At 37.8% G+C, this 20,651-nt stretch overlaps 2 protein-coding genes across 3 annotated transcripts; one reads left to right on the top strand and one right to left on the bottom strand.

The window, feature by feature from the left end:
* Positions 1-165: 165 nt before the first annotated feature.
* Positions 166-11,438, top strand: RB195_025957 (uncharacterized protein; the record flags this gene model as incomplete). Of its 2 annotated transcripts, none has more annotated exons than XM_013435769.2 (18): positions 166-228; positions 1,615-1,764; positions 1,874-2,005; positions 2,363-2,491; positions 3,936-4,075; positions 4,505-4,581; positions 6,261-6,370; positions 6,904-7,035; positions 7,108-7,170; positions 7,264-7,424; positions 7,601-7,697; positions 7,772-7,961; positions 8,472-8,614; positions 8,682-8,777; positions 8,847-9,026; positions 9,843-9,899; positions 9,969-10,066; positions 11,324-11,438. In XM_013435769.2, 18 exons carry the CDS (start codon positions 166-168, stop codon positions 11,436-11,438), a joined length of 2,133 nt encoding a protein of 710 aa, XP_013291223.1. The 2 variants fall into 2 exon arrangements, with proteins under 2 accessions (XP_013291223.1, XP_064070177.1); XM_064214296.1 differs by having other exon boundaries at positions 223-228.
* Positions 11,439-13,086: 1,648 nt separating this feature from the next.
* On the bottom strand, positions 13,087-19,517 carry RB195_025956 (uncharacterized protein; the record flags this gene model as incomplete). Its single annotated transcript, XM_064214295.1, has 6 exons — positions 13,087-13,221; positions 15,881-15,988; positions 16,067-16,124; positions 16,527-16,626; positions 17,507-17,651; positions 19,464-19,517. 6 exons carry the CDS (start codon positions 19,515-19,517, stop codon positions 13,087-13,089), a joined length of 600 nt encoding a protein of 199 aa, XP_064070176.1.
* Positions 19,518-20,651: the final 1,134 nt, after the last annotated feature.

Here is a 20,651-nt window from a genome sequence, read left to right as displayed (position 1 = left end):
GTAAACTTTTTATTGTTACTCCACCTGAAAGACTAGAGAATTATTATCATTATGTGTCGAAGATTGATGTTACTACATATGTACGTTGGCGTCATTTCTCTGGATTTGTATGGATCCGCATTCAACTGGTAACGTTCGAATTTCAGGCACTAAAGGTTGCACATTATGGTGCAAACCTATCAATCACCCGTCAGGGTTTATAAACATCCTTTTGAATTAGTGATGGCGGTGAGTTCTTTTTTTTTTCGATGTTTCATCCTATTTTCTCCTGTAGAGACATTGAATGCTGTTGTCACATGAACACATTTGAAAAAAAAACGACACAAATACAATTCGTTTTACAAAATGTTTAAAGATGTACAGCGTTTAGTCATTACCGCTTTTAAGGACATTGTGATTCTTCGACGTACTTTTTATTGTTGGCGGAAAGAACGTATAGAAATGTACGGACATTTAAGAGAAAGGATAGCCTTTTTTTCCAGGCTGTAGACGAGATTCTTTCTTCGATTTTGTTGAGAAATTGGTTAGCGGATTAGACGAGGTCCATCGCTTAACTCAATTTAAAGTATAAGTGACACCACAACGGAATCCCTTGCAGCCTTCCTTCCATTCTTATGTAATTTGCACTTGAAACTGAATTAAAAACTGCAAATGAAACAAATTGGCATCTAGACGACCAGAGGTTGGAAAATTTTGCTGCCCATCCAAGGCTTTCATCCCTCCCGGATCGACTGACTTCTGTTACCTGAGAGGACAAAAACACTGACATTATGCGGAGACGCGGACGCATACGAGTTCGTAAACTTTTACGATGTAGAATTGAAGTCATGCGCGTTAACGCAGCGCAAGCGGGTTGATCAATGCTACCTACTTTATCTTTTATCCTTTAAGAAAAATAAACACACTTTAAACACTTTTTTCTTGGACAGAATGCAAAGGATCAAAGTAAATAGGATGAAAATGCGAATACTATAAAGGTGGACAATTTTTGTTTGTAACCATTGATTTTGTAGAATAGTTTTTTTTGTAGAGGCTCGAATTGTAATGATATGAATATGTGTGGAGCATATTTTAATCGATAAATAAAAAACACTTTTTTTTTCAAATCGAATTTATAAGCTGTGTCCAATAAGAACTACGGATAAGCTTTCTGATATTACCACGTGAAGCGAATTCGTGGTTTTATACGGTATCCTGGCGATTACTGACGTCATTGCATCCCCGGTGACGACCACCGTAATCGTTGGTGTTAAAGGCATCACTCCACCAATCTGAGGTATTACGGATTTCAGGTGGAGTATTCGTATACGAGATGGGAGACTATGGAGAGGGGGGGGGGGGTGATTCCGTCCATTTCTTCCTAATTTCCGTAAAATACGACCCGGAAGATACGGCTTCAGGCGTTTTGGCGCACTATTTTCTACAGGGAGTTCGACTGGAGCGCGCCAGTCTTGTGCGGGGCCGCATCTTCCGGGCCGTTTTTTACGGCAATTAGGAAGAAATGGACGGAATCACCCCCTCTCCACAGCCTCCCATCCCGTATACGAATACTCCACCTGAAATCTGCACCACCTCAGATTCGTGGGGTGATGCCTTTAATTACCTTATTTGCAGGCATATGAGAAACGTTTTCCGACATGTCCACAAATTCCAATATTTGTTGGCTCGGAAGTCACATACGAATACAATAGTGAAGACGGTGCTGAATGGGTGATTGAACGAAAATGTCAGCTGAACGTCGATGCGCCATATTTAGTGAAAAAAGTCAGCCGTTATCCTTTTTTTTCGTATAGTTATTGATTTACTACTTTAAGTTACAGTATACAAATAATATAGAAATATTCATTTCTTCCCATTACATTTCATTTTTCAGATTGCGGGTGTAGATTATGTATATTTCACACAAAAGAATTCATTAGATCGACGAAAACGAACGTTACTGATCGAAGCGTCAAATATATCATTTTCTTCACGAATCGTTGTCAAGGAAAATTGCCATTATTATGTGAGTACTTGCTGCATCCTTATTTTGTTATTAACGGATAATTATTAATCATAAAATTTTCGAAAGTTAGTTATGGTCAGAAGTTAGATAGTTAAGAAACGTTCATTGCTACAAAATAAAACATAACATTATTCTCTCTTCGAACGGTAATCGATTAAGGAATTTGCTTTGTTTTTTCTTCATGTTCCCTGAAATGTGCCGACGTCATTTGATTTATTCGCTTTCGAGGATTCAGACATGTCTGAACACATACATAGAAGGTTAACGGATCGCGTTTGTTCGTGAAAGAATGTGACTGCTGTCAATCACGTTAAGAATCACTGTTGATTGCATAATTTCCGGCTTTACGCTTTCCAGGTTCACCCGGATAATCCCGACTGGACGTGTTTCGAACAAAACGCGGCATTGGATGTAAAATCATTTTTTGGTTTCGAAGCGGCTGTAGAGAAACTCGCTGTGAAACAATATGCAGCCAATTTAGCTAAGGTAAGTTCCTGAAATGCTCCACAATATTGACTCTAACTAATCCACCATTCATGGATGGTACTCCATACTCTGTTCCATATTCCATATATTTTGAGGCGTGCTGTGCTTCCCAAGAGGTTACATAGGTCACAGTCACAGTTTATGTAGTTACGTCACTGGATCGTGATCCTTCTGACTCTTTTGATTGACCTTCTTCCTGGCGAAAAAGAAAGTGAACTATCGCCTTTTACCATCGTAATGCAGAAATTTGAAGTGAAGAAGATATGAAGTTTGCACAGCTAAAGCGCTGCTGATTAGCTTCGGGTTTCCTTTTTCCCCACAGGATTTCATTTAGGATGGAGATAAAACTCTGAATGAGCATGTAGTACATGGAATTTCTTCGGAACTTCTGTGGAACTAGAGATCCATATGAAATCATGCAGGGATGATTCATCTCTGTCGGTATTATTTTAGTATCATGTTACCTGGTACCTTTTGCAATATTATATTTAAAGGTGACATCATTATTTGTTATCAAATGTTCTTTATACACCATATTCTAATTTAATTTCTCATTACCTTTTGAACATTGTTAAATCCCAAAATTCGATTAATCGGGAATCTGATGAACATCGAATCGGGTTAATTCACGGAAGAAACCTCGCAAATTTGTATTCATTGCAAAAACTAGAATATTAGGGAAGAAACTGACCTGAAAACTTTGTTGTTGCCGCAGAATTCATTCGCAGTGCCGTTTCAATTGATGGGGAAAATATTTCGAGTACAATCATTTCATTTTTTTGTACCCTCTCTCCACGTTTTTCTTCGATATAAATCATGTTAATTAAATCCTGTTATTGTTAAAGAAAGGCTACAAAATACGTCTGTTCAGTACAATTTTAATTTTTATTTGTGCCGATCAATTTTTGCATGTTTCTGCCTGTTGCAACTTGCTGATATCCCAAGTTATGACTCGTCGGGGACCTTTTAAAATTCCCCGCAGTGATGTCTATGTACGATAAGTCCTTTAGTATTCGATCGGTAGACAAATTTGACACATCGTGAAATAATGGACGAAATAAAATTCCTCTTACTTGTTCTCCATGGACATATTTAGTGATTGATGAAGAAGTCAAGGATTTTCTAAATTGATCCTCAGCGTTTTTTTCTTAGCCTTCAAATGTAGCCCTTCAAATGTTTTAGACAGCATCTTCCCAGAATCAACATATCCTATTCAACAAGAATGATTTATGGCGCTATTAACCGCTGCGTACATGAGAAATAAAAGTTCTAAGAGCAACCAGTTCATGCAGCGCGCACTTATAAATTTAAAGAACACTCTTCCATAGCTTATTTCTTCCAGAAGAGGTACCTTAACTAGGAACGATGGATCGTTTTTCCACTTGCGTTAAAAGGACGAGTTTTCAAGAAGTAAGAAGAAATCGAATTACGGCTTTTTTTACAGGGAAAGGAGATTCTGGAGTACTTCATCGACGAACTTATAAAGAGCGGAGTGACGTATATACCTCAATTTGAGGATAAGGATACGGGATCAACAACGGATTCGGCAATTGATGTCTCGAAGGAACAGGCGGATGAGGAAACGTGGGTGAAATGTGTACCCGAAGGCCCAGTGGCGGCCATATAACTACAATTTGTCTCACCAGCATTACTAGTATCTGCTTTTGTGATTATTACATCTGTGATATGATTTTTGTATCAGCACGTAACACGCAAATTGTTATATTACAAATGTACATAATTGCTTTGTGCAAGATAAAGTTTGCATGTCGTCATCGTCTCCTATGTTGTGCTGTCGTCAATCACGTTTCATCGAGAAGCTTAGTTGACATGGACAGAACCGATCCATCATCGACACATCCTTCCCGGAATCGAATGTAGAGTGCACGTAACTAGAAGCACATAGCTCGCTTGCATGACAGATTTCACGCAATTCGTGTGATTTTGTAATAGCACGAAAAGTATGAAGAAGTTCCGGTACTCGGTGAATTTGGATTCTTCTCTATTTTCCAGGCATGTTGTCCTACGACGTGAATCAAAAGCGCATCCGGACCCACAAGCATTGAAGAACTCGACGAGCTTCGATGACTGTAAGTGCTTCACTTTCTACGAAAAATTTAATGAGAAATTGCTTCTTTTGTCCCCGAAATCCATGTCAGCAACCACTTTTTGGCTGTTACGGATGATGGTTTCGAAATAGAGGAGGCGTAATTATTTGGATGATGTTCCTATCCGGGCGAGTTCTGTCAGTAGACGAACGATTTGCTCACCTGCCCCGAAACCATGTTACCATATTCGAGCGGGGGAATTTCTACGAGTCCTCTTAGTGCTTACAAAGTGATGGTTTCTTTTTCTGGATCATCTGCTACTCCATAATACATTTAACTCTCCTCTCTCATTTATTAAATATTGAATTCAAAGGTAGAGATTGAATAGTGAGGAATTCGCTTTAAAACATCGTGACCTTCTAGGGTATAAGCTTTGTTTTGTCTGGTATAAGCTCTATTTTAGATCATCGCTCTAACGCAAGCACATAATTTTTTTAAAAACTTAAATCAAATAGTGCATAAGTACGAAATTTAGCACAATATTTCTTCCACTTTCCGACATCGTTTTAGATCTGCGCATAGGTTTAGATCCATGATTTAATTCGGCGATGTAGATCCAAGACAGAAGGTACGATCTAAAGGTATTCTATGTCCTCGGATCATCGAGCATTGCATATGGCTATAGAATTATAAAAATTCATGCGCCATGTCCACTCTGTTCAAAAAGTTCCAGACTGATTTTATTTATTATGCTAGGGAATTGCCAGAAAATTTTATAATTTCGATCCAAGCGATTTAACAGTGAAGACTCTGCACTCCTTCCATCATACTGTGCGCTGTTGCATGTTGACGGAATGTTAAACCTCGGTAACAAACCAGTCCTTTCGAGTGGTACATTGTAGACAGACTGCTCTATTGTTGATTAATCTCGGGGCGTACGTTGTCCGCAGCGCACGCTATGGTCTGACGTTACCGCCCCATTTCAATTAATAACACTAACACGGATAAGCTCTGGAAAATTCCAGAGACTTCATATCTTAATACTGGTCTCCAAGGTGAAAACTTGAAGCACAGCACGTTTTCGAAGGTACAACCAACTTAGTCTAAAGTGAGGAAGTAATGGGAAATTCTTAGCATGGAATTCAGAGGGTTCCATAAGTTTACCTTCAGGACTCATTATTGATTAGAGGAACAAGATCGGCCGAGTTTCCTTGAATTTTTTTTTTCATGAGAGCGCATCAATGTAATATTTTTCGTAGTTTTTCAAGACGTAAACCTCCGTTTTATCCGTTCTCGAGAACGTATTTGTCGCAGTAGGTGACGTTGGCTGCGCGTTTCATGGGCGTAAAGTGCGCGTGCGAGGTTTGCTGCTTTGTTTGAGTTGAACGATGAGGGGAGCGGTGCGTAGAAAGATACACGATACAGTGTGTGTCCTCAAGTGGATGCGTAATGAATAGACTGTGCTAACCTTAGAGAGTGAAAAGATCACGACTTAACAGAAGGAGGTGCACTTTCGGAGGAGAGGCGCGAAATCTTTATTATCTCCTCCTGAGGCGTGCGGATCAATGCTAGCTGATGCTAGCTCGTCGTTATGATAAAACTGGCAGACGTCGTCGTTCGGTGAAGTTTGTGATTGGTAAGTGGTGACAATAAGGATTGTAGGTAGTATTGCTAGCAGTTATCCGCATTTTTTCTTCATCTCCGACTCTCAAACATTTCAGCCGAATCCAAACTCGAAGCCGAGTATATCCGACGATTTCTAGGACAACTGAGTCCATTGGAAGAGTCCCGCCTTTGCGAACTTAAGTACGGGCTACAAGCGCATCACAAGGTAACGATGAATTCTTTTTTCTGCTCGTTAGGCTGTCCGATTTCGATTTTACAACAAGCTTGGCAGCAAGTTGCTGCACTTGTCTATTTTGTAAAACCACGGTTTTTTTAAAATAGAATTTTTAATGTTTGTGGCATACTGCAGCTTAGTCTCGTGTTGTGAATCGAAAATGAACAGCTATCTGCAAAAGTTTTCAAAATTCTCATTTCGACTTTGTTTCGATTCCATATATCCAATCCACTCTTTTTCTCCCTAAATTACAGTAGCACTACATCATCTTAAATAAAAAAAATATAAAAATAATAAAACCATCACTTTTGGAATAACTCAGTCGGTCGCGACACAGTTATTCCCGAAAAACTTTGTATTTTCTCACACTTGTCTTCCATTTTTCATTTCTGTCTTTTTTCTTGAATGACATGTATTCCATAGAAATGTTTCAAAGAAAATATTATCCTCTGAGAAATCTTCTGGTCCTGAGAAATTGGACATACATGTCTGCTGGATTTTTATTAACACTAAAAAAAATCCAGGGCAAACTACCCAATGACGCACATTTGTTACGATTTCTACGGGCGAGAGATTTCGATGTGGCGAAGGCGAAGGACATGGTTCACAATAGCATTATTTGGAGAAAACAACACAGTGTGGATCGAATCTTGCAAGTATGTAAAGTTGCTATCCTCCTAAAAAAAAGTGAGATCTAACGAGGTACAACATATGAAATTCATTTGAAGGAATGGAGCCCTCCAGCGGTTATGACACAGTTTTTCCCCGGTTGTTGGCATCACTGCGATAAGGTTCGACGATATTTTATTCCAGCACGATAATTTTCTGGACGATTTTGTTACTTTAAAATTTTTATGTTGGTTCCAATAGGCAATTTTTTTAAGGAAGGACGACCTTTATATTTATTACGCCTTGGGAATCTGGACATGAAAGGTTTGCTGCGATCGTGTGGATTGGAAAATATAGTGAAACTTACGCTGTCAGTTTGTGAAGAAGGTCTGATTAAGACGGCAGAGGCAACTAAACAGATTGGAGCACCGATAAGGTTAGTGATTGTTACGAAAAAAACAACACTTTGCTTTTGCTGCGCCGAGATTAGGGGAGAGCCCCGCCCACAAATGCGCGCCGCACACGATATTGGAGATTTAATGATTTTTAAATGTCAATTATATCCTTGTGTAGAATTTGGAAAAATACACCATTCTTATTTTTGTTTTTCAGTACATGGAGTCTACTAGTGGATTTAGAAGGTTTGAGCATGCGACACCTATGGCGTCCTGGAGTTCAATCTCTTCTCCGGATTATAGAAATTGTTGAGGTAGTTCACAGTTCACAGTTGACAGTTTTTCCTGGTTTCATTTTCGATTATCCGTTCTTTCTATCGCATTTTAGGCTCACTATCCTGAAACGATGGGACAGGTGCTGATTGTTCGAGCACCTCGCGTATTCCCTGTCCTATGGACATTGATCTCACCGTTCATCGACGATAATACTAGGAACAAATTTATGATTAACGGTGGTGAAACAGTGAAGGAAGAAATAAGTAAATATATCGATGATCAGTATATTCCCGACTTCCTTGGTATGTTTCGTGGAATATGCCTTTTTAGAGGCAGCATACCACGAATCTGACGCGATGAAGAAATCCGAGAGGAATGCTGAAGTTAGAGTTGTAGATTGTGGGATCAGGGGCGTCCTAATCCCTAGTCGTTGTAAGAAAGGGCGTGGAAGGTGACGCTTTTTAGAAGACGATTTCGACTGCGATGCGTCTCCCCCTGTGCACGCGCCGCATCCACATGCGAACGGGCGAAGATCAATGACGTATCTCAATCAGTCTATTCAAGTAAAACCAATAAATAGGTTGCTAAGGGGACCGAAATGTGTGCATAGTGGAGCTTTCTAACGTACCTCGTAATAAACAAAGTTGTTCCCACGCCGTTTATTACGACGATCAGAGAGAGATGAGCGGAACCATCCCTATCCCGCAATCTACAAGCCCATCTCTAGCCTTCCTCGCGGCTTCCCTCACCACGTTAGATTCGTGGTATGATGAATTTAAAGTGAACTGACTTAAGAAACACTTTATTTTTAGGAGGTACATGTTTGGCAAATTGCCCAACAGGTGGACACATACCAAAGTCGCAATATCGTCCTGTTGAAGAACTTCCAGACGAGGCTGACGTTTTAAGTTCAATGTACACAACAGCTTCTGTTACTCGAGGTTATCCAGTAGAAGTGAGTTGTTTGCGAATTTTTAAATGATATTTTTGAAAGAAGACTATACAAATACTTTTTCCCCAAGGTCGTGGTGCCTATAGCGTCCTCTGGATGTGTTCTTACGTGGGATTTCGATATCCTGAAGAGCGATTGCGAGTTTGTTGTCTACCACACCCCAAAAGTATGATTTCTAGAAGCTTATTATGTATTGAGAGCGCAGCTGAATACTGTATCACATTGCGAATTGCAGGTAATCCAAGAAGCAGCCATACCACACTCTCCAACAATGATGAATCCAGTGGAAATGGTAACGGCTGCAATTGCCAATAATCCATTGCCGGTTATATTGTCGGATCCATCGCTAACCCTTGGACCAGATCTTACGATTGAGGAAAAGCCCGTTGTTTTCCAGGAAGGGGATTCTATGCAGGTCAGAACTTAGATTTTTTCCTTTGAATCAATCTGTAGTCATTTTTGGGAAACTTTAGTTTTATTGAGTGAGAATCAGTATTCAACTTTCTGCATTACAAAAGTAAGGTCAACTACGGAAGACCATTCTTTTTAAAGACACTTTTTTTTTTAAGATCTAGTGCTGAATAAAAATCAATAACGCTAGATAGTGCATTATTATAGATTTGATCATTTTAAGGAAGGTGTTACGCAACCTTTGCTTGATTTCGTACAAAACTACTAAAAAGTGTACATTGTGCAGATACACACGCTGGATTTAGTTTTTCAATGACTTTACGACGGGATCACATCACGACATGTTTATTCATATTACATTTCCACAAACGTGTTTTTGTCAAGCACAAATTGTGAGTAGCAGTGGTGTAAACTCGTCCCCATCAAAAAATTGACACACATGATCCGGTCTTGGCAGTTATTTTCGGGGCTTCTTGTCTTTTCCAGAAACTGCTTTCTGATTATCTCCTCATTTCGAGGGATTTGCAACTGCAATTTTGTTGACTTGCCTCAATTCACCATAATGTGCCTACATTATGGTAGATTGAATGGTAATTATGGTAACATTAAGAACGTGCTGCTGCTGGGTACAGGCCATGGGGCTAAGTCCAACCTCATAGGGATGTTCAGTCCTAAAACTTTAATTATCATCTGTAAAACTGTGAAACATCAGCTCAAAACAGTCACTAATAGAATCATTCCCTTCGGTCGCATCTAAGAATCACCTATCTGTTTTGACGCTTGCGTTACCCTCTCCACTTGAGAATATCGTGAATTTCAGGGTTCACATTTCTGTTCCCGATCAGGCACGTATATCCTTCAATGGAGAACACCTGAGGTAGGAACATTCATATCCTATTTTCCGCGGAAATAACACTTCATTGAGAATAGTAAGGTTTATTTTTAGATTCCTGGACAACACAACTCAACATTTGACTTTAGTATTGGTAGTCACAAATGCAAGCTGATGTATTACCATGAATTGTTGGATTCGGCTGACTTTAGGTAGGTGAAGTGGATAAGAACAGCGGAAAAAAGAGGATTGAGGACATTTTTGATTTTTTTTCCATCGATTAAAAAGAAGGATTTTATTTAGTCCGAGATGCTCCCATGAATGGGAGATTCCCGAGTTTGCAGGAAGAGAGTGCATGACTTCGATGAGTTAGCTTTTTCCTTGTAGGTCCGTTGCGAAAACTCATAACCGAACTAGTTCTCCCATCTTGACATTTTTGTTTTTATCTGTTCTTCAGTTTCTGATGGAAAAATTGGTAGAACTTACAAAATTTAGTATTAAAAGCAAAAATAGTGGCAAAATTAGTAATTCAAAAGCGGTAGTAAAGTAGTAAAGTACATAACGGATGCGATATAAAAAAAGAAACCGCTGTATCAGCTTAATATCCCTCTAATCCATTAATTTTTGCGTCACGCTCTACGTGAACGCTTCAGATTCCTCTGTAATGGGCATGCTAATTGTGCAACGTGTATCTCAAGTTGAATTTTTTTCTGTCAGTAAGAAAAAGTTGACTATTTTTTTTTGTCATAATCAACATTTTTATTATATTATTATTAGGAGCTTCTTATGCCGCGTCCATCATTTGTAATCCTTCAAAATATGTTCAGTTTTTGTTTGAATTTCTGAGCCTTATATATCATATACGCCTGTAAATATTGCATGTAAATTCATAATTTGTTTGAACATTTGAAATATGAGCTTAGACTCAGTGCTCGTCACATATTGGAAATTTCTTTAGCCTGTGTAGGCACTTTTTCGTGTAAGAACTGTGAGACATTCTATTTGATGAGAAGAGGATATTGACAAACGAGGGTATTCTTTCAGCGACTTCATCTTTCAAGGTTAGCTTACTAGTTTTCTTGGCTTTTTCTGCAGATGAATATAAATTATAAAGTAATTCATGAACTGTAGGCACGAATTTTGCATGGATTCGTTCAAAAGCGGCAAAAAAGGAGAACAACGCGACTGTGAAGACAGTCGATTCTGGATATTTGATGAAAAATGGTCTTAAATTCTGTTCCATGCAATGAACTAATATATATCCGTAATTTATCTGCAATTCTTTTGATTAATGGGCCGTCTATGTGAAAGATAGCGTCATGTCCGTAGAAAAGGAGATATATAAAATAGAATATGAATGTGAAATGTGGAAACTTTTTTTTTCTGTTGCTTAAGGATGGGAATTGTATCTTGATGAAACTAGTTTTAGAGTTTTCCGAAAAATCACTTAAATCGGATATAAATTCCAGAGGTTCAGTAGCTTCGTTGGAATCATGCCGTAGTTCGTTCAGTTCGATTGCACCACCATCGAATCCAGGTACGCCGAGCAGCCTCGCACGTAACAAAGTAAACCCGAAAAATTAACCATTACTTGCTTACTAATACTATTACTAGAAGTATAATTCCTCATGTTTTCCTCATTCTTGAGGCTAAGAGAGTGCTGTACGTTGCTAAAATTTACCACTTGTTTAGTTGTCGTACTTGTTCCGCATAAAACATAAGCATATGACAGTTCTTTGTTTAGTCATTGTCTCCTCTGAGTTTTTAAGGTTCTTAAGTTCTTTGAATAGTATTTCATGTATAATTAGGGATACGCTATTGATATTTCCCGACGGTTGTGATTGTTTCAATTGTGGTAGCAGACAGTGCCCTTCCGATTGTTCTGTGAAGGTCGTTGTCTTTGAGAGGATTTCTATTGTTAACAGTATCTCCGGGTCGGTTGTTTGTAATTAGTTTTGTGAGAATATTTTTGATTAATATTTTTTTTCTGTATTTTTTTCCATTTACCTCGGGCTATTTCTATTATTTCCTGTGGTTAGGAAGTTTATGAGTGTCAAATGAGGTAAAAAGGAATGCATACACTGCTGCAATAAGAACTTTTAAAGAAGTTTTTTTTTCTATTCCTCCTTTTTTTAGTCACTAAATTTATTTTAAATTTTTAAACGAAAAAGAATTATTGGGTGAAAGTAAAAGTGTAAAGTACAACTGTTGAGAATATTACCGTATAGTTTGGTATAAATATTCCAAAATCTTCGAAAGATTTTGCAATAATTATACGAAGGAAAGAGCGGAGTACTGTAGAATAGAGCTAGAAAGATAGAGGAGTGACGTGAGAGGGAAACGTTCATATTCCTGCTCTTATTTCTCGATAAGAGCAAAGGAATCTCACTGGATTCTCCTGCTGTCAACGATCCCTCAACCTCACATAGGATTTTTTAGTTTTTTTGACTAGTAGCCGCTAAACAAAAGTTTGCTGATAACTCTGATACTGATTAATTTCGCTGCTTTGTATTCTAATTGATTTTTTTAGTTTTGAAGAAAAACAAAAGGAGGTTCATCGCTGGCGTTACTTATTTCTTTACCTTTTTCATTCTTTACGAATTAAAGTAGCAGCAGTCGAAATGCATTCTTTTTACCGTTTCAAGTACAAATAGTGTCAAAACTAATTGGCTCCATTCTGTATGTGTAGTGTAATTAATTTGACGACTTGTTTTAATGCTCAACATAGAGGAGATCGAGTCGCCTTTTGTAGAGTTATAAAATTTGATTATATAGACGTTAATATAGGCGATATCGATTCGTATACTGTGAAAAGGGATTTGTGAATACGTTTTTATACGCTCAGAGTTGTATGCATTTGGAATATTGTCCCAGAACAAATGTTCATCCCAGCTGAACTACTAATCGTACAAAAATGTCATTTCTGTGTGATTGTGATAAATATTTATATGGTAACATGAAGTACAGTACACAGATCGTAAGGGTAAAAGCAGGAGTTCACAAGTAGATAATTAGAATTTGAAGCTTGTCTTGTTGCATAGACCTATGTATATCATGGAAATCACAAAATCAACGAAACAGGCTAAAGAAAATTACTAAAAACACAGGCAAAGATAATTGAACACAATAAAACGAATTTACAAACAAATGTGGTTCACTTGAGCGAACGTGAAAACCGTATAGATGACCAGCACGTGCTCACACGTGAGAAATTAAAGATGTTAGTGAACAATTAATGACGATGTGCACTTCTATACATAGGATAATGTCTAAGTTTGATATATGCAGGTATCTGATGAATGTTAACATGAAGAATATCCGGATTCCATGCTTCACCTTTCTCACAATGATCATAATCGGGACATTTCTGCAATGAAATTCAATTTGCCGTGCCGTGAAACCCTCTTTTTTTTCATCGATGTGAGAGAGTTCACTGATTTTTTTCTCTTAATGATTGTCGAATCCATGTGATATGTGTTGTAATGAAAAATATGAAGCAATGACGGTAACACGTTATTTCCATGTTTTTATCATGGATTTATCTTTATTTTTATTTATTTTATTTATTTAATTAATTATTTATTTAATTTGATTTATTTTTATCCATGTTTTTGATAGATGATGAATAATTGTAGAAAGTGGTAGGTCAGGTAGATCACAAAAGGAAGATCGTAAAGTTCCAGCTAATATTTTACATAGAGTAAGTTTCACAATTAAGGATTAAGGATGCATTATATCCCTAGATAGATATAGTTCTAATCTTGAATTAATTGTTTTTTTTAATCTTCCCCATAAATCAAAATAAAATACCTCGCATGTAAAAATAGTTAAAAATCAATTTCTATTTGAAATTGAAGATACATTTGCGCACAAGAGAGTTTTGGAAACATCTGTACAAACATTCGAGTGAATCGAACGAATGTGAGTTTGGATCATCTCAAGGATGAATTCAAAAATGACCACCATCGATCAAACTTTGACCTACGACCTCCCATCAACGAGAAAATCGATAGAAATCGCTGCCAATTTTAACATTTTGCTCGTCACGTGCCCGTGTCTTGGTGTCTCTTTTACATCTTCAAGAAAATTCTCTGAAAAAGTTCTTCCAGCAATCCTTGGATGTTCTAACCTTGCTCTCTTGCAATAGCTCATTAACTCAATCCCCAGTTCTTTCCCTGTTTCGTTTCGTCCACTTTGGCTTGATATGGGGTTTTTCTTTTAATAAGCAAAGATTACATAAATCTAATCGGAGCCAATTTCTGCCTATTTTGCATCTGCTCTCAGGAACGCTTTCTTCATAGGATTTGTTCTTTTTTAAATTATTATTTGTTATTTGTTCAGTCAACGTTATGTTCTTTTCCTTTATCTCTCATTACCATTACTTTATTGATCGTATTTTTTCTCCCTTAAAATTAGAGCAGCGATAACGAGGTGATTTAGAACAAAATGGTTTATTTGCCGAATAACAACGAATCTTAAACGGGTGTAGGGAGGAAGGAGGGTAGGAGTACGATTATTGAGGCCGATTGAAACCTTGCAAAAAATCAATATGACTGGTTCGTTCGCCCACATTGTGCCTTATTCTTTTTTCATGAGATCAAATTCGGCACTCCAGGAAACTGACAATGTTGAGATTTCACCATGAACAGACATGAGCAAGGGTGTTTCTCACGAATATGAGTGCCATCACACTCAATTCTCCCTAGTAATCCAGAAAAAAAAAGTGAAACAACCGTGTTTTAGCCGTTGTTCCCAACGAAACAACTTCAGGAAGTGGAATGACAACAACACGTCTGTGATTGTGTGGGAGGAGCCGCTTACTTTAGTTGTATTAGTCGACTGTGGACGTTGCAACTAATTGTACTCGTTCTATCGCGTAACAAGTTGCATCGTAGGGAGTACCGGTGCAGCTGTGGCTGTCCCTCGTGCATTTTCTCGCTTACTAAGCGGATTTGAGCGTGATAACGCGTATATCCGTGAACTACACCCTACCTCCACCTATTCGTGACAAGATCACAACACCGTCAATTTCGTGGTATCCTGCTTTTATGTGAGGACAATGTGTTACAGGTCAGATTTTTTTCTGATCGAGGGCTATGGAAATGATGAATGAAATATGATCATGGTTAACCGTATATAATAGACCTTTCACTTATGGAATGGCTCATATGGTAGCTTCAATAACTTCTGTTTACACTTTTATTTAAACAGTAGGGTAGGAGATGATTCGAGAAACAGCCATATTTTGCATGCTCGGCTTGGATTTGGATTTCGCTGCAAACACGACCAAACCATCCAAAAACACAATTGGATTGGATAAAAGTTAGTAGTCTAACTAAGTACATCCTATGGGACCATTCAAGCTTTGTTCCTAAAAGATTCCGCTGTACATGAGTGAGTTCCGTTAAAAGGATGGGAAAAAGAGAAAAAAGCAAGTCATAAGGATCAATGTCACCCATTCTCTTACTAGCCTACTCATCTCTGTAATGTAGATCAAAAAATTCTGTTGAAAAAAAATCTAGGAAAAGTGTCACTCATTCGGGAGGGAAACAAATGTTATATTGATGCTTCTCTTCGATCAAATTTAGGATGTAAGATATCTAAATAAAAATTCGGAAAATAAAAGGATAAAAGTTCTTCCGATATCTACAGATACAGATGCAGTCGAGGGCAAATGTGGCGCCTTCTCAAGAGCTGAACATTCGTCATGAAAATCCAGCGGCTGCTTAACGTGAAATTGAAGAGATCACTGCAATTCACTCTGCGTTTTCATGTCGGATGACATCGGGCTGCTCCTACAGCAGAAGATGAAGTCGGTATGTTTTTTTTTTCGAGATTTGTTAATCACCTGTCTCCACGAACGCTTCAAGGAATAAAGAAGCGAGATTTTTGTGAAAATTTGCGTCATAAGTTCCGGAATCCATTCTATCTTAGTGGATGATCATTTTCATTTATTCCTATCATTCTCGACCTCTTTCAATCACACTAAATCCACGTGCATCGAAACAGAAGCCCAACGAACTTACGTTAATTGCGCTGCCTTCTTTTCTCGAACATTCTCCGATAATACATTTTACTATGTAGTCGCCACTCATTTGCGTGCGGAACTCGCTTAAGACGTCTTGCATTGTGAACTAGAAGTGTATAATTAAGTAATGATATGATATCTGGAAGCTCTTCTTATTTTTCGACCGATTGCACAAAGAACTCACTTCTATACGCACTGGGACTTTTGATTGATAAATTGCCACGTTTGTTTTATGAGGACAACTGAAAATTATGTGCTTATTGCAACAGGACACAAAAAGAATCGTTTGCTGCAGTAAACTTGCTCATATTCACCGGCACGCATTTTTAAAAATGCATGTCTAAATTGCCTTTCAACTTTTTTGTACTTTCTCCTCTTTTTTACTGCTCCTTTTTACGAAATAACAGATAGCAGCTGTGACATTTTCACCTTTATTCGAAGTAGTACTTATTAGGAAACCAGATGACGTTCACACGTGCAATACATACTTTTTAGAAAAACAACTTATAACATTAGAACATTCTTTAGGAACAGAGGAGTGTTGGTCGCTAACCATAGTTGTTTCTGGACTTTTCGTATCTTTTCTCTTTTGTTTTTTTTTTCTTAGTAATTTGACAACTCAAAATTCTTTTTTAAACACTCACCCTCCTAGTACGAAAGCGTTCTCTTCTGTTGTCGATTCACCTTCTTTGAGAACATGACAGTTATATGGGAGATACTCCGAGTGAATTCCATAGTGAGGCCCTGAAATATTTTTCTTTCTGGCTTACTAATATTCGAAGATTCTGTGTTGCCGTTATCCTGAGTATTAAAGCATGTTCAAAGTTGAGGGTGGTTTTTTTTCGTTTGTGTGGTGTCAACCAGAGCCGATTAAAGGAGATTGCAGTTCTCGTACATTCTACAAGCACCGAGAATTCAGACTGATCCACGAGCCTGGCCTTCCTCAATTAACGGATTACTTGAACTGTACTGTCACTCGAGAAAGTTCAAATGATACGTTCATCATTTGACTTTTCATCATTTCATCATTCATCATTTCATCATTCATTTGAATGACACTTCATCATTTGAACTGTTCTAAAGGAGCGGATCAGCTTGCGCAACTTCATCTTCGCGATCACTGGAATTCCGTATGGTAGTTTGGAAGCCCAGCTTCGTTTCCATGTTTGATAGAATTCTAATTGCTATCAAAAACTTTGATAATCTCTCCACGATAATATACATAAAAGAAAGCTGCACCTGAAAAAAGATTTGATTGATAATTAGGGTGTGTATGCGGCTCAGGCGTAACATGAAGAATCCATTCAGATTCTCAATTAATAACTCTGCTCTGCTTGTGGGAATGTCATGTAAGGATTCCATATTACTACACGTAAGCACCAACATTCAATTTTAAAAATTATCCTTATTTGGAGTCAACAGTGTGCTTTTTCTTTCGGATTCTCTTCTACATACTGCTCTTCTTTCGTTACTGCAATTTTTCGTCTTCCCTCCTCTTATTTCAAAACATGGTTCAGAACGTTCATTTCAACGTTCGGATGTCTTCTCCTCAAGGTACTAGGCACCATCGGATTAGTATTGTTATATAATAATTTTGTTTAGTATTCTATTCTAATCAACCCACTTTCACCTGGATTTACACGCACAATAAGTCTATCGTTCAGTTTCGTTACAGGATAGTGCCCATCATGAATCGGCATAGTTCGATCACATAATTCATCCTCTAGCAAGGTCCGGCACATATCCAACCGTATATGATCATCATTAATCTGAAATGATTCATTTAGAATATTTGTAATGGTTAGTCGTTTACAGGATACAGAAACACAATGTTCCTATGTCTTACCCTCAAGGTATTAGGTACTATCGAAGTATTATTGTTGTATAATAATTTTATTTCTATAGACACTAATTTTATTTTTGTCTAAGAACTCAACGCTTAACCGTTTGGAGTAAATTACTGTTATACTTTCGAAGCATTTGTTTGAGATTATATCTTTAATACTGCCTCTTGAATATTAGTGACTTGTCAAAGCATTCATTGTTGTTAAAATGTAAAAAAAAGAAATCCCTAAAAGTGGTAATTTTTAATAATCCTAGAATGTACAAACAGTAGCTTCAGTGCATTTTATCTGGCTCTACATTAATAAGATTTATAACGGAAAACGACAGATCAGTTACGGTACGATCAAATCAAGAAAGTGAAGATGCGCCTGTCGCTTCGATGAAATTAAAACTTTTCGCAATAAACCTCAAAGAAGATAATTGAGGTACGGATGAGTAACTCTATTGTGCTTAGTCAACAATGTGACACAAATAGTTACGATCCCACAACAAAAATTCTAGCGCTCTGTTATCTCTAACTGTTTCGGCTCTGATGTTCATTTAAAAAAGTACGCTCTGATAAAAAATGTTTCTTTGGTATCTTTCTAGATTGGAAGCGTGGAAATATATTAGATGAGACTGTTAAGTCAAAGAGTTTCCTCAATCCTATCTCTTCGCGGAGAAATCAGAGAACGAGAAATATGCGCTGACGAGAATAGAAACGATCTAGAGCCGATCTCAGTGGAAGTTTTGATCAATCGTTATCTATCTATGATTTTCCGATGATTGCTTTATCACCGGAAAAAATCTTGACGTTGTATGGAAGCATTCATAGGGATTTTTTTTTTTCGCTACTAAAACATCCAAATATAGATTTTTTTACATCGAGAACTCAAACTGACAGATGCCTAAAGAGCATTATTACTCTTCTAAATATGATTATGTTCTAGTTGCTAGCCTACACAAAGTGGATCCAGTGTTTCTAATCCTCAAACTGTTGAAGCAGTATCTATGAAAGTAAACTGCAAACAGTCACCTGTGTCAGGCCCATTGCTAATATATTGGATTATCGTGGTCAAATTCCATTAGGGCTATTAGCGCTCTCTCTGATCCTTCCCTACAATACCGCCAATATCTCGTAATGCAATTTTTGGTGGAATTTGGTTTTTCAAGGTCTCCCATTTGTGTAAATTTCATATCGAGCTGAGCAACAATACAACTGCTGTATTTGAAGAAAAAAAAACTCTCCAGTTATCAGCGTTATAGTTCTCTTTGAAATCCACAAATTGTCTTATCGAGGGGAAAATCGTTTGGAAGGATTTTTTTAATCCGAAGTGTTTTGGATGTTTTCAACGAAAAAAGAACTTTTTACTTGCTAGCAAGACTCCTCCGGGCTCATTTTGATGTCGCTAGAATTATCATTATGCCAGATAATCATGGATAGGATGTTTTGAAGCCAAGCTCCCTCCCATATTGTTCTAAAGGAAATTAGTAATAGCGGCGAAGCTACTGCCACATTGTTGTTGTAAGTCTGGAAGATGTAATTCAGAATCAGGTGACCCGTAATCACGAGGCTGTCGCATGTGGTAAGCGTGGACTCTCATTCAAGCTAACTAAATCTCTATTTATTTTTTACGTTCTCACAATCTACCACTTAGCAATGGATTATTGTTTTCAGTGAACATTGAAAAATCTTGAAGTAGAATCCAGAAAAGTTTTATAAAACATGCCCACTCAACTTCATTCGACAAACTCACTTTGGCAGTGACTGCAGGCATTGCCATTGTCAGCGATAACAGCATTGTAAGCATTCCCTTTCCTCTTTCTGAAACTAATCCAGAAATTCGTTAAAAGCCAGGATTTTTATGCGAAAATGGGGGAGTGAGCAGTAAGCAGTGATGAATAGTAGAAAAAAAAGGGAAGAAATTAAATAATTCTTCTTCTTTGCGCCCTTAAGCATCAAAAAGCTACAATCTACTTTGGAAGCGAATTTTTACGTGATCAAAAATTTCTTGCTATTCAATTCAATGAAATGTGGGTTTCTGAAACTACTTACACATTCTTCATGCTTTAAAGAAATTACTAGAAACTGTAGTGTGAAAATGCTGGACGATAGAAAAAGGTGGTTGTGTTGTGGGTGAAGCACCACCTCCCCGTTAGGTAGCCTGTGTCCAAGTTCTCTGTCGTGTCGAAAAAAATTGATGTAAAGACCAAAAAGAAATTTCCCTCCTATCAATTGAACTTTCCCTCCTATCCATTGAACTTTAACCATCCTTGTCTATGCGAATTTTCGCAGAAGCTACAAATCACGGGCTCGTTTTGTCGTTGCCATGCGTTACACGATAGAAATAATTGAAACTCCAACATGTTATGAGTCAAATTTTCGTGTTTGAAAGGATGACATTTGTTGTGCAGTGTTGGTCATACGAATAAAGATAACGGAGCCATAAAGATAATCTTAAAAATTATTTCGAAGTGAAAAAAAATGAAGGTGCTGAGGGAACAGGAGAGTCCTGTAACTCATCGAAACTGATCGTTTTTATCTCCGCTTCATCACCGTCCTTTCTGCCTATCCATCGAGCTTATGCCTCCGCCTCTGTCACGCGTAGGCGAATTCATCACCGCTTCCGGCAACATGATTCTAAACAATTCAATAGGATTGTAAACCATTATGTTGTCGTGGATTTACACTAGGATAAATGAAAGATTGTTTCGTGAAATGAAGTCGTATTCATACATGATGGAATTCACTTTCACCACTTAAAAAGATCGTAATAATTTTTCTGCTTCCGCTGATGTTTCCTCGGCGTGACTGATTGCCTCCAAAAATGTGGAAAATTAGAACGGAGCCGGCGTATTCCACCGTTTTCACTGTGTACGGTCTGGTAAAACACCGGCCTACTTGTTCTAGACAGCCATACTGACTTATGGTCAATTCAACAACG

The sequence above is a fragment of the Necator americanus genome, chromosome X, assembly GCF_031761385.1.
Source record: "Necator americanus strain Aroian chromosome X, whole genome shotgun sequence".
Lineage (NCBI taxonomy): Eukaryota > Metazoa > Nematoda > Chromadorea > Rhabditida > Ancylostomatidae > Necator > Necator americanus.
Note: the sequence above shows the minus strand (reverse complement) of the source record. Positions and strands in the feature narration are given on the sequence as shown.